The sequence below is a fragment of the Cheilinus undulatus genome, linkage group 23 (assembly GCF_018320785.1).
Source record: "Cheilinus undulatus linkage group 23, ASM1832078v1, whole genome shotgun sequence".
NCBI classification, from domain to species: domain Eukaryota; kingdom Metazoa; phylum Chordata; class Actinopteri; order Labriformes; family Labridae; genus Cheilinus; species Cheilinus undulatus.
The window spans coordinates 27,493,303-27,508,566 of record NC_054887.1 but is presented as its reverse complement, the minus strand read 5'-3'; the positions used below and the strand labels follow the sequence as shown (position 1 = coordinate 27,508,566).

The following is a 15,264-nucleotide window of genomic DNA, read 5'->3' as shown; positions in this document are numbered from 1 at the left end:
AGGCCTTGCTTGCAGTCTACATTCCAGTTCATCCCAAAGGTGGGGTCAGGACTCTGTGCGGGCCACCCAAGTTTTTCCACACCAAACTTGACAAATCATCTCTTTATTAATATAGACACTTGTGTAATATCTTTAAAAATATATAAAATTAGGAATGTAATCAATGAATGTCAGAATTCATAGCTAAGCCATGATTTGCACAAATGTCAGAATACTGAAAAATAAAGTAGAGGACATTGAGACAACCCTATTAGGTAAGAATTGAATACTGAATTTAATACTGGCAATAAAAGTGTCAAAATGTCAAAAGGGGTGGTAAAAAATGGGCAAAAATTGGCAAAAAAGTGACAGAATATGTGTAAAATGTGGGTTAAGAGTGGTAAAAAAAATGGTCAAAAGCAAAAAAATGGGTTAAAACTGGCAAAAAGGAGTGGGCAAACGTTGGTGAAATGTGGCAAAAAATGGGCAAAAAAGGGCAAATAGAGCAAGATATTTGTCGAAAGTGGGTTAAGAGAGGCAAAAAAATGGCAAAAAGGGTAATAAGGGGTGCAAAAATGTATTCAAAGTGGCAAAAAAAGGTTAAAAACAACAAAAATGGGTTCAAAGTGGCAAAATGTTTGAAATTGGCAGAAAAAAATGGTGGTAAACAGTGACAAGGAAAGGCAAAAATAGGAAAAAGGGCCAAAAAAGTGGCAGAAAAAATTGAGAAAATGGGTTAGAGGTGGGAAAAAGCAGCAAATGGTTGTAAATGAGCAAGAAGTGGCAAAATGGTTGAAAAGTGGGGAAAAAGTGATTGAAGTGTCAAAAATGGACACATTGGCCAGAAGATTGATTGAAAAGTTGCAAAAATGTGGTAAAATTGGTTAGAAACAGCAAAAAGGGGCTTACAGTGACAAAAAAGCAGCAACATTTTTAATAGTGGCAGAAAAAATGGCAAAAATTGGTTAAAGGTGGCTAATGGTGGCAAAGAAGTGGCAAAAAATGGGAAAAAAAGGCAAAAAAGTGGCAGAAAAAATGGGTTGAAGGTGGGAAAAAATGGAAAATGGGTTTAAATGGGCAAACAGTGGCAAAAATGGCTGGAATATGTGGAAAAAGGATTAAAAAGCAGCAAAAAAAAAAAAAAAAACAAGGCAAAAATGGATTGAAGGTGGCAAAAATGGACACTAAGGGCAAAAATTGGTTAAAATGTGGCAAAAATTGGTAAAAAGGGCACAATTATGGTATAAAGAAGCAAATGTGGCAAGACTGGTGAAAAGCAGCAAATATTGGTTTAACAACGCAAAATAAAGTGGCAAAAATGGATGACAAGTGCCATAAATCTGGCAAAAAAGGGTAAAAAGTGGTCAGAAGGGTTCTGTGGCCAGTGCCAATCTAAAGAGCTCCTGGCTGGAGCTTCGTTTTAAACAAACAGGCACACAAGTGCTACAAATCTTATCTGATTAACAATGAAAGAATAATCTTTCTAATTTGTTTGATTTTATGCACATTTAGCTCTGTTTGCATGAATGATCAGTCAGTTCAAGCCATTATGATGGATTCAAATCCTTTCTGAAGGTCCTTTCATGAGCGGCTGCACAAAATACAACAACACACTGATGAGCAGCAGCTTCCCTGACTCTCTGACTGTAAAATAAAATCATAAATTAATCACAACTAAGTGAAGAAGCCTTCTGGTGAGCTCTAAATCAAGCATGAAAAGACAAATGGTGTATACGCTGCTTTAAAAATAAGGATCTGTGAGCAGAATCAGCGTGTCTTCTTATCTCGGCAGCCTGTTTGTGATTACCTGCAGCAGCAGCCAGCTGTAGCGGGGTCTCTGTGTAGTTCTCCGCCCCATCCTGCAGGGCGCCCTCCACATTCGCTCTATTATCCAGCAACAACTGTGGCAAGGAAGGAAGGGAGGTGTCGGAGGGGAGGGAAGAGGAGGGGGGGCAGACCAGGGGGGACAGAAGAAGGGGGAAGAAAACAGGCGAGGGAGAGACGGCGTGTTACTCTCAGGCTTGGCAGGAAGAAAAAGCCTCTCCTGTTGGAAAGCTACACCACCTCAATTAGAGGTTGTCCTAGCTGTGGACACCAAACACAGTCCTCATTAGCTCTTGTCTGTGGGGGCCTATTGTTGCTGAACACTTGCCTGTGCTGAGATAGGAGGAATCTTATTCTTTCTCTCAAAAAAAACTCTGATTGCGTTGTTGGAGATTAATTATTGAAAAATTCCTGAGGGCGACGTTGTTCATCAAGCTTCCAGCCAGTGTCAGCCTGAGCAATAACTACTGCAAAACAATGAATTATGAATTAAAATGAACAAAAGTCTGAAATATGGCATCCCTGAAGCTGTGCATGAGCTCTGTGCTGTTTGTTTTGCCTCTGGAAGTTTCTCTGTGCTGCTGAAGGACCAATCTTTAGATTCCTTAGATAGACTGTATATAGGGGCCTGAGTGACTCATCTATACATCTGAAGAGCATACATAATGAAAAACAAACTTAATCTGGAGAGTCCACACAGAAACACACTGCTGCCATGCCAGAAAAACCAAAAAAGTTCAAGTTCCACTTTAAAAAGTGAAGGTTCATTCACCTTAAAGACGTTTCTCACATGATAACAAGACATTTCCATGTTATTTCTACCATTTAATACAAACTCATTAGCGAAAGGATAACATTATTTTTAAAGCAATGCATTTTTTATCTCAAAATATTATAAATTAATGCTAGGACACCATAGTTTTGCACAAATTATTCAAATCACATAAATTATTTCACAGTTATTATGAACAAAATAAATTAATAACTAAATAAGATTTGAATTAAATATTAAAAGTATTAGTGAACATGTTGTAGGGCACATTTTTCAGATTATAATTCTAGAAGATATCCCATTATATCATGAAACATGTAATTTTTCAAAAAAATATGTTGGTAGCACTTCATTTTAGTAGGCCCTAATTACCTAGTATTTTATAGTAAGTGTAATTATCCATATATTTTTAAGAATAAGATGATAATTAGCTTGTAATAAGTTGTTATTTTACAAGTAACAACCTAGAAATATGGTTATATTAAGGCAGTATTTACCTAGTATCAATGTGTACATTTTCAGGTAATTCCTTGTAATTCTGTGGTAATTCTGTGGTGGCATTTTACCCTAATCTTAATCTCCTAACCCTAACCCCCTAAATGTGGGCATACACTGTGTAATTTCAAGCCGACTCTATGACAGTCATGGCTGAATCTCAGCTCGTACTGACGACTGAATTGCTTACGACGCACAACCATTGTGCATGATTTATGTGCTAACAGCATCAACATCTGTGTCAGCTGGAGGTCCACAGGTAGGCATATTTCCAGTTTGTTTATTTCCTTTATTAAAGCATGGGGGCATCAGAAAGTCATCCCTGCTGGTGTCATGATGATTTATAATGCTGCCTGACAGTTTACAAAGGAAAAAAATACCCCAGAGTTGAGGATTCTGCTCGTAGTTCTGCTCTCACTGTGGGAGTGTCTGGGGTCATATGACCAAAATATCAAATATGCCAGCAATTCATCTGACCAGTCTGGAGCAGCCTGTTGGGCTATATTCAAGTCAAGGTTGGCCATCGTTTCCCCCTGTATACAGCATGGCAAAATCACTAAAATGTTTGTGAGACTTCCAAGTAAATCCTGCAACTCAAAATTTGTGTCTGAATTGGATGAAATTCACACAGTGTACGCCCTGTTTAACCACAAGCCTAAAAATTACTTAAAAGCTGTTTGGAGAGGGGTGAGGAAGGGGGAAATACCATCTAATTACAAGATTATTGCTACAGTACTCCTGGGGTTAGGATTAGAGGGCTGGGATAAATGCCACCTAATTACAAGAGAATTGCTACAATATTACTGAGGTTAGGGTTAGAGGGCTGGGGCAGATACCAACTAACTACCAAAGAATTGCTACAATATGACTGGGGTTAGGGTTAGAGGGCTGGGATATACCACCTTGTGACCAGTGAATTGCTACAATATTATGAGGAATTACTTTGTAATGAATGACTAAATCATTATTATTATTAGGTACTAGGTACCTAGGTAAATACTATCTTACTATTTCCATATTTTTGAATTATTACTAGATAAAATGCTTATGCTTCCAGGTAATTATCACCTTACTTTTGAGAAAATGTTAAATAATTATACTTATTTTCTGTAAAATTACTATGCAATTAGACTCAACAATAAAGTGAGCGGTGTGAACTAGCAGAAGTTTAGAATGTCACACAGTGTCCAGTTGCAAGTAGTCAACCCATCTTTTCGCAAATCTATCATCTGAACTGTGCATTACCAGCTCCTGGGGAATGTTCCGTGTGTTTTTGAGGATTCTTCAACTTTCCCGGTCTCTTCTTGCCTTTGGCCCAACTTTTTTTTGAAACATTCTGCAGGAATAAAATCTATAACGTATGTGTATTTGCACTGTTTTAAATTCAATATAAGTTGAAAAGAATTGCAAATCCCTGTTTTAATTCATATTTTGCACAGCATGCCAGCTTTTCAGGAATAAGGTTGTTCATTTTAAAAGTTTGTTCTTGCCCCTTTGATGAAAATAAAAAATTGAAATGAAAAAGTAATCAGGTTTATGTTTTAACAGGATAAAAAGTGCACTTTTATACCAATAAAGATTTTGTTTTATTACATAATTACCTTTAATGATGCAATTACATGAGGATATCTTGTCATAGTGTGAAAACATCACTTATACATGACTAAGATTTTGTTGTGACCATTCATAAAACACGTTACAACGTGATGAATTTTGTTATTTTTTCTGGCGTGTCAGCATTATACCACTGTGCCCCTCTCCACATAACTAGAAGGAAAAAAAGGGAGAAATAAAAATGACATATGGAATTGTTACTGTTATTATTATGATGCACCATAATAATAATCACCATCATTATATCCTCATTGTTGGTACAAAAGGTCAGGGCAAGGGCTACAGGTAATGTTTACAGGTGATAAACGTAACTACCTGCACGACAGGGACGTGTCCGTGTAACACGGCGAAAGTGAGAGGCGTCCCCTGGCGCGTTTCAGGATAAACTGAGGGGTGCTTGTTTACTGTACTTGGCACCTGGGAAGTCATAGGTGAAGTTCAGGGAGAGAGATATATATATATATATACAGCCATTAACATTCACAGCTCAGGAGGGGGGAGAGGGGGAGGGAGGAGCGAGAAGCAGTATGCAGAAGGAGGAGGAGTGTAAGCGAAGTGAGGGCAGGATGGCGGAGGGAGATTTTCCTCTGAGTTTCACAGAAAATCACCAGCTTGATTTCTAAAAATCTCTCGTCTCAATCATCACGTTTACGTAGCCTGCCTGTGCACGTTTGTCTGACCACTCTCTGCATTATCTAGCCTCTTTAAACAGGGTTTCATTTCAAAGGGGAATGAAACCAGAGGGGAAACACAACATTGGCAAGGACTGCAAACAACTGTAAAATCGGGTGGTGCTGACTCATGAACAAAGCGGTGTCGGGGTAAAATTAAAACCACCACTCTGCCTGATGTTGTTCTGTGATTTCTAAAGTGGCTTTATCTCTGCGTAAATTATAGAAATTATTCCTAAATGTCGCCCGGAGGAGGCCTCTTTTCCAACAGACGCTTAATGTAATGTCACATTTCATTAGAGCCCTGACGCTAAACAACAGTGGGACTGTTAGTGTTTTTGTGTTCTGAGTTATGAATTATTAATCGCTTTATAATACCAGGCACTTTCAACAGGAGCACCAGGCAGCTCTGACTGCAGAAGCTTAAAATATCATGACTCTGGAGTTTTACTACATGTTTACATAGCGGGATGCTTTATCACTGATGTGGAACTTTATCTGCTTCCACTCAAAGTGCAATCAAAACCACATAATTTCTCCCTGCAGAAAGTCTTAAATGCTGAGGTTTGAAGATTTCTATTGCCATCTAAAACAGAGGGGGTGATTCAAAATTCACTTGTCATTTTTGCTGTGTCATTACCCAAACACCTTCCTCTGGGCATTCTTCACCAGAACTAATGTCGCTCAAAGAAACAGCCGCTTTTTTTTTTACACTTTTGGCTGTAAATTTTTAAAATGTTTTGATTTGTGATGCCTTTAAATCGAAAAACGTCTCATAATGACTCACGGACAAAAGGCTAAAACCTGCTAAAAGCTCAATAAAGCCTGGAGGTTTAAAGCTTCTCTAAAATGTTACTATACCTTAGTTGCTACAAATAAATAACCTGAAAGCTTATGATGTTAGTGGAGTTCAGTGAGTGAGACGATGTCCAGAAATGACTCATACATTCTCAAATGTATCTAAGATAATGTAACTATCATGCCTAGTGTAATGACATGTAGCATAATTTGACATAGAGTAGCATAACAAAGTGTAACATATCCTAGAGTAACAAAGCGTAGCTTAACATATAGCGCAAACTACTGTAGTATAACATCATATCATAACATATCATGATGTAACATATCGTAGCTTAACATACTGAAGCATAACATATTGTAGCATAACATATCGCAGCGTAACATACAGTAGCATAACATATCGTAGCTGAACATATTCTATTTAAACACAAGGTAGCAAAACAAAAGGTGGCAAACACAACCCAGCGTAACAGAGCGTAACATAACAAAACATAGCCAAAAAAAATCCCCCGAAGTGTCACAAAACGTAGCATAAAAAAATTTGGAATAAAGAAACGTAGCATAACAAATCTAGTGTAACAAAACATAACGTAACAAAAGGTAGCATAACGAAATGTAGTGTAACAAAAAGAAGCATAACAAAACCAGGCATAATAGAATGTGGCTCAACACGACATAACATCACAGAATGAAGTGAAGCAACAGTGTGACAGAACAAAATGCAATGAAGTGTAATACAACATAGCATACATAACAGCATAACATAGTGTAACAACGTAGTGTAACAATGTAGCGTAACAACGTAGCATAACAACCTAGTGTAATAACACAGTGTAACGACGTAGCATAACAACGTAGCATAACAACGTAGCATAACAATGTAGCATAACAATGTAGCGTAACAACATAGCATAACAACGTAGCGTAACAACGTAGCGTAACAACGTAGCGTAACAACTTAGCATAATATTACATAGCATAACGTAGCATTACATAATGTAGCAGGTAACATCATGTAGCGCAACATAAAATTGCATAACATAAAGTAACGCAATATAATGTAGCATAACATAACATAGTGTAACATCACACAGCATAACTTAAGGTAGTGTAACATCACGTAGCTTCACGTTAAGTAGCTTATCCTAGTATGATTTAACCTAGCCTAGCGTAACATTACCTAGCATAACATAACGTAATGTAATGCAATTTAGCATCACACAATAGGGTAACACAAAACTGTAACATACTATATTACAGACAAAAATAAGAGTAGACTAAACTTAACAATACGCAATGAAAGAAAACTTCACTGTGACAAATTACAGAGCAACAAAATACATAGTTATGACACACATAGAAACAAAACACAAAGTAATGAAACGCAGTGTCACATTCCACATCTTAACATAACTGAGCACAATGTGGCTATACATGCCATTCAACACAATACAACTTTACAACGCTTTTCACAACCCATCACGTATTAATCCCATATTTTACTTGACATTTTTTAACTTATTGTAACACAGCATTAATAGCATAACATGGTGCAACACAGCATAATGTAAGACAAGATAAGGTTACGCACTGTAATATAATGAGGCCTAATTTACACAACTAATGTAGCACAACAACTAGTTACCTAATGTAACATCTATGACACAGTATGCATTCAAAACTTCACATGGCATTATATAACACAACTTAATGAAATCTCCATGTAAAGTAACACAACAACGTAACACCACAAAAACTATCATGACATGAAAATGATACAATATTAAGTAACATGAAACATGAACCAAGAAAACATGATATGGCACAATCTGCAATGCCGTGGTATGACTTCATGTAACACAGCAAGATATAACGATACATGAAATAATGCGGAATTTAATATTTCATGACACAGTGCAACAGATATAACATGACATACACACACAAGTAACGCAACATGACACAGCACAACACTATAATGCAACTCAATTTAACACAACACAATGTTATGCAACACAAGGTAATGTGTCACAAAACACAACACAATGAAATACAGCAAAATGATATGTGACACAGTGTAACAACCCGCAGTGTGACGCAACAAAGTGTAACGCAACACAAGGCAACACAGTGTGGAAGCAACACATACAGCACAACACAATTGAGCACAACATAATGTAGCCAAAACAAAATAGTGCAATATAACATGGCTCAACACAACTGACCACTAAACAAAATACGCAAAACAATCTACGCTAAGTAACACAACGTCATATATCAAAGCATAACTTTACACAGCATAACACAATGCAATGCAATATTGTTTAATGTAACACAGTGTAGCATTGCATAATGTAGCATGTTTATGTAGCACTGTAATGTGGCACAGCATAATGTAGAGATATAACGTAGTGCAGCATGATGTAGCACAGCTTAATGTAACAAAGTGTAATGTAGCACAGCGTGATTTTGCACAAAATAATGTAGCATGGCATAATGTAGCACTGCGTAATGTACCCCACCATAATGTAGCTGAGCATATTATAACAATGTAATGCAATGTGGTGTAATGTAACGAGGTGTGATGTAGCACAATATAATGAAGCACAGCATAATGTAGCATGGCATAATGCAGTACGGTATAATGTAGCACAGCATAATGTACTTTAGCATATTGTAGCATAATTAAGCATGGCATAATGTAGCTCAGCATAATGTTGGACAGTGAAATGCAGATCAGAGTAATGTAGCACAGTGTAATGTAGCAGAACATAATGTTGTATGACATAATGTAGCACGGCATAATGCAGCATGACATAATGTAGCACAGCATAATATAGCACTGATAATGTAGCACTACGTAATGTAGCATCGGTTGTTGTAGCACAGGGCAATATAGAATGATATAATGTAGCACAGCCTACTGTACCACAGTGTAATGCAGCAATGTAATGTAGCACGGCGTGATGTAGAACTGCATAATGCAACACAGGGTAATGTACATTGTGTGATGTAGCATGGCATAATGTAGCTTGGCATAATGTAGCACAGCATAATAAAGCACAGCATAATATAGCACCGTGTGATGTATCAGGGTGTATGTTGCATGACGAGATGGAACATGTAAAGCAAACAAGCCTAATGTAGCACAGCGCAAAAGATTAAAGGCAATAAAATGTATTTGATGACAATGAACTCGACATACGTGTAACCAAGGAATGAGGTTCAAATAGAAAACACTTGTTTATTCATTAACCCTTTCCCTGCCAACTAATTTTTGTGCCTGTAACTAAATGAACTGATTGTTTTACATCGTTGACCTCACTTTGGTCAGTTCGAATGCGTTGCTATTACGACTTGTTTCCTGCCTTAAGGTGGGAGTTTATTAATGAAATTTTTACCAGTATCATAGAAGTGTGTAAAAACAGAGCATCTATATCAGAGGTGTCAAACTCAAGGCCCGGGGGCCAAATCTGGCCCGTGGTACAGTTACATCTGGCCCGCAAGATTATGAGATCTTTCTATTAGAACTGGCTCACTGCTACGAGGTCTGCAGATTTCCTCCAGTACAAACGTGTAAACTTTGCCTTGATGATTTAAAATATCCTTGTTAAATTATAAAAATCTGAAAAAGACTAAAAATAATTACCTAAAGGGTCAGGAAGGTGGGAAAAGAAATTAATGTTGTCATTCCATATTTTCAATTTTGCATCTCCCGATTCTGACTAAAACTGATTTTGAAGTTTTTCATGTTCTGATTTTTTTAATATTATATTTTAACCTTCAAGATTCACAAATTAAAATTCTAAGTCACATTTTTAACTTTTAAACTTGTGATTGTGACTTTTTATCTTAAATATTTGCCTTTTTGTTATATCTTTTCTTTTTCATATTTTACTAATGGTGAAAATGAGGTTGACACTTTATGGTTAAATGTTGACCTCGTTAGGTTAGGCCTAAATTCAGAATCCGTGATTAACTTTGACTCTCCTGGCCTAAATGGTCCGGCTCTCAGGATGTCTCATTAGAGCAAATCTGGCCCCAGACTCAAGATGAGTTTGACACCCCTGACCTATATGGTTGCAACTGTAAAACAACCTGTTGCCCCTTAATAAGGGTGCATTAGATAAAACTATGGACAGTTATGATCTAAAACCTCAGCATTGAAATAATCTGCAGGGTCGGGCTTGATTGTAAACAGATGAGAAAAGGGATTGTAGCATTTTGGGGGAACTAATTCTCATAATATCTATACAATGGATGAAACTCCTGATGATATATTTGGCTAACCCTTTGCTTGAGAGTCAACACACCTTCACTAAACACAGCACTGAACCAATGGAGCGATAACAACAGTCAACATGAGGTCAATATGAGGGAGGAGAGTCAATGATGCAGTTATACTTCTGAGTATGTGATAACCAACTACATTTAAACACTCTGCAGACACACAATCATGACGTTTAGCAGTAAAGCCTCACCATTTAAGCTCAACTCAATAAATAAGTGCATAAAGTTCATGCTGGATGCACGGTCTGTGGGAGCAAGTTACACTAAGTGCACACGCTCGTACCTCAGTAATGCATTATTGATGCGGTGTAGAGCATTTAAAGACTATCAGAGGATTATTATTCTGTATCCGTGTAGAGACAAACTATCATTGTTACTATGCAAATGATGCTCGTTCGCATTGCTTATCGGTGCACTTCATGTAATGAGCTGCCAGGAGAACAGAGGGCATGCCGACAGCAGGTGAGACAATGAAGACAGAGAGAGGGGAGGAGAGAGCAACACAAATCGTTTTCACTGATACACAACAACAAATGTAAATGAACAGTTTCAACAAAAACTAAAGCATGGAATAATAAACATGTAGTTCCTGCTGATGAGGTTTTTCCCTGAGCACTGACCTCGCTGTTGATGTCAGCCCCGGCGTCGAGTAGCATCTGGACCATGGCTTCATCGCCGCGGACGCAGGCGTACATGAGTGGGGTCATTCCCTGTGGAAGGGAGCAAGGAGGAAGGTTAGACTTGGTTATTGATTTCTGCTGAGAACTTTGGTAGGAAAGGAAAGTTGATGAGCTGGAGGACTTCTTGGTAAATCATAAACTTTGTCCACCTTTCTTTGAAAGAGACAGAAACTGGATTTGATCAACTGAGCCATGATCTAAATTCTTCTCTAAAGGCACTCAAGGTTACAGACTTGTGATGGGTCTTAATATTGTTATGAGCTGGCCCTGTGCTGTGAATACGTATTTACCTCTTTCTGGATTTCTTTGGCGTATTTGTCACATTAAATGTTTTCTGACCATTACACATATTTTGATATGAGACAACCATAACCAAAGTACATACAAAATGTAGTTTTAAAGTAATAATTTCATTTATCAAGGAAAGAAAGTCATCCAAACCCACCTGGCCCTGGTGAAACAGTGATTGCCCTCTAAACCTAAGAACTGGTTGAGCCATCCTTGATGGCAACAACCGCCACTGAGTCTTTCACATCACTGTGGAGGAACTTTTTCCCACTCTTTATTGCAGAATTGTTTAATTCAGCCACACTAGTGGCATTTCCAGCCTAAACGGCCTGTTTAAGCTCATGCCAAAGCATCTTAATCAGATTTAAGTTCAGGCTTTGACAAGGCCACTCCTTTCTTGTAGAGAGCTGAATGGCTCCATCAGCAAAGAAGCCCCTTACTATCAAACTACCAGCATGTCTGACTGTTGGTATGATGTTATTTCTATGAAGTGCTATTCACACGGGTTTAGTATTACCTGTGGACCTCTGATAATTTATGAGTTACCCCCTGTGCATTTGCATGGGATAAGCTGAGTCTGTAATGTTCTTAAATTTACAAACATTTCTGGAGATGAGGCATGGCTGCAGCAATGTAAATGCACAGTGAATTTTTATTTCTATAGGTTGTGCAAAAAATGTCGTATCGTGCATATCACATTCTGTAGGTGACATTTCCTTCATGTGGCCTATACATACTGTTAACCAGATTTTCCAACAGACAATCTGTACTACAGTAATTTTGCCTCTATATTTGTTTTGTTTAGACCTGTAGCTGTCCATGACTAATAAACTAGTGTTACATCTCCCATAATTCTCCACTTAAGCAGCGAGGTAGCACAAGTCACCCATGCATCTCTGCAGCTGATCAGACAGAGGAAGACAGAGAGAGTCGAGCATCCTTTACCATTAAAGTATGAGAAAGAAAGACATCTAATGTTAAACATGAACCTCTCCTGTCACTCTAAACAGTTTTTATCCAGTCGATGTTGCGCTCTAAAAATTTAGGATCATTACGCATCCACAACAGCTCTTCTCTCAGATCAGCTGTTGCAGCCTAACCACTAAATGTTTAGCAACACATTTTTATTTATTTAACCTTTATTTAATTCTCGAAAATCATTGATCATCATCATCAATGGTAAATTGTGTTATGCATTAAAAATAATGGCAGCCAATGACGCCTGAATAATACTATAAGATCAGGCTATTGCAAAGTAAAGCTGTGGGAGGCAGAGAAGAAGCGCTATGCATATGAAGAGAGCAGCGCCAACAAATGTTTGGACCGTGGAGTTTAAATAATTAGTTAACTAATCTAAAGCCATTTTACATATAAGCTGAAATTAATGAAAGAGAAGCACTATTTATAACCTATATATGTCAAAACTTTGTCAACAGTCTCCTACGCAGCTGCCATTATCTTTACAATCAGAAAAAAAGAACAGGAAAAGCCAAGCTGACTGTAGAAAAAGACACTGATTACCACCCTAATTTTCATAGATACCAATTTGCATGGGATTATCTGTGTATCTATGTGTGTGCTGAAATATGGTCGGTAATTTGCCCTGGAATTTTTTCTCTGCAAATTACAGACATGGTTGATTTATAGGGATTAAGAATACAAATATTCTTCATGATTATTACAATTACCAGAAGTCCCTAGGTAAAACTAATCCCGTGTGAATGGGGCTTTTGTTTTACATTAAATGTAACAGGACATAACTTTCTAATAAGTTACACAATTTTCTCATCAGTCCTTATAATATTTTCCCAAAAGTCTTGGGAATCATCAAGGTGTTTTTTTGTCAAATGTGAGACGAGTCTTTGGTCAGTGTTTTTTTTTTTTTTTTACCTTGGAACTCTCCCATGGAAGCCATTTTTTCCCAGTCTCTTTCTTGCTGTTGAATCCTGACCTCTGACCTTAGCTGAGTCAAATGAGGCCTGCAGGTCTTTAGATGTTCCTCTGGATTCATTTGTGACCTCCTGGATGATTTCACTTGATAGACCAGCCACTCCTGGGAAGGTTCAGTACTGTTCCAAGTTTTCTCCATTTGTGGATTATGGTGCTCACATTGATTTGCTGGAGTCCCAAAGCCTTAAAGACTGCTCTGTAACCCCTCTAGACTGATTAAGGACTTTTCCACATAGGGCCAGGTAAGTTTGGATGGCTTTTCCCCTTAATAAATGGAATCATCATTTTCAAAACTGCCTTTTGCATTTACTCAGGCTATCTTTTGTCTATTTTAAAATTTGTTTGAAGATCTGAAAAAAATCAAGTGTGACAAATATGCATAAACATAAGACATCAGGAAGGGGGCACATACTTTTTCACATCAATGTAGCATGCATACATCCTACTCATCCTTATCCATGAAGTATCTCGCTGTTTTTTCTTCAAATAAGTTATGGAGGTAAAAAGTGCAGCAACAACTCAACAAAAGCCTTTTGAACTTTATACCATCAGGAATTTTCTGAAGGCCAGGGAGGTGATCATGCACAAGAAGGCCATGCTCGCTAAAGGTGTAAGTAATATCAGTGCATTGTTTTGTGGGAGAAGACTGCTTGATGCTGTAAAAGGCAGAAAGAGCTATCCACAAAAAGGTTAACTCAGTGAGTCATGCCACTCTTTAGGGATTTAAGTCCAATAGCTTTACTTTCCTGTAAGGCTCAAACCTGTGAGTTATCTTATCTTTTATTTTAAGGTGTTTAAGAGGTTCTTATAGTAGAATCCAGGGACAATAAAGGTCCAAAGGGAGGTTATAAGGTTAGAGTGGATGAATAAATTTTCACTATAAAAGCTTGATTTTATCTTTTGCCTTGCAATAATTTGCCTCTGCAAGGTATGCAACTGAAGGACAGTGATATATGGTATTTCTTTGTTCTCAACCTCTAAAATCTATTCTGGATTTAATCAGTTCATTCTTGGGTAAGAGTGGATGTGTGTGCAAAGAAGCAAATCTAGGCATTCTTGAGAAATTAAGTTCACACGAGTGGTGTGGACAGGCAGACATATGGACAGAGGTAAAGGTATATATATATAAACCTGGCACAAAATGTAAGGACATTTTTGTTCGGTGGATTATTTCTTCATTGTAACAATGCTTCTGGGCAATAAATCTTACACTGTTGGAAAGCCTGTTTATTCCCTTTTAAATGGTGCCACATTTGTAAGGAACATGCATTAGTGGGATGAGCAGCAGAGCTGAGTACTGTATGTAGGTTGCACCCATGAAAGATTTGCCAAATCTTCTCTACCAATGCCAAACAGCTTATTCTGCCATTGACTCGTTTGGTGAATTGAAGTCTGAAGACAGATTGACAACACTGGTTGCCATTCCATCCTCTCCACTCCCAAATTCTGGAGGTAGTCTTTGATAAACCCCGCTCTGTGAGGGCGAGTGTTATCATCTTGGAGGTTGGAGTTCAGTCCCAGACTGTGGATATATGGGATTGCCACTGGTTGCAGAATCTCATCTCGATATCTCTCTGCATTGTGATTCCCCCCATTAATGACAAGCCTCCACCATCACACTGCCTCCACTAAAAGATGTAACTCGATCAGTGCAGCAATCAGCGTAGGTTTCTTCACGTCTTCTTCAAACTTTGACCCTCCAATCCAACTGCCTTCGGTAGAATCTGGACTCACCGCTGAACATAACGTTACTCCACATGTTCAGGTTCCAGTGCCTGTGTTGCAGACACCAGCACCCACAGACATAATGGTGAATGGCGGTCCTGGCAGCCCTATGAGACTGGAGATTGACTGCTTGGAGTCTGTTCCAGATTGAGCAGAGACAAATCTGTAGAAGACA

General features: G+C 38.0%; 1 protein-coding gene across 3 annotated transcripts in view; it reads right to left on the bottom strand.

Annotated features, from left to right (window-relative positions):
• LOC121505440 (ankyrin repeat and BTB/POZ domain-containing protein BTBD11-A) overlaps window positions 1-15,264 on the bottom strand; it is a 358,909-nt gene that overhangs the window by 28,432 nt on the left and 315,213 nt on the right. For all 3 annotated transcript variants that reach the window (XM_041780785.1, XM_041780786.1, XM_041780787.1), the window contains exons 6-8: window positions 11,067-11,156; window positions 5,000-5,101; window positions 1,787-1,880 (exon numbers count right to left, since the gene is read on the bottom strand). In XM_041780785.1, the coding sequence (XP_041636719.1) occupies window positions 1,787-1,880; window positions 5,000-5,101; window positions 11,067-11,156 (286 nt within the window). The remainder of the gene's footprint in view (window positions 1-1,786; window positions 1,881-4,999; window positions 5,102-11,066; window positions 11,157-15,264) is intronic.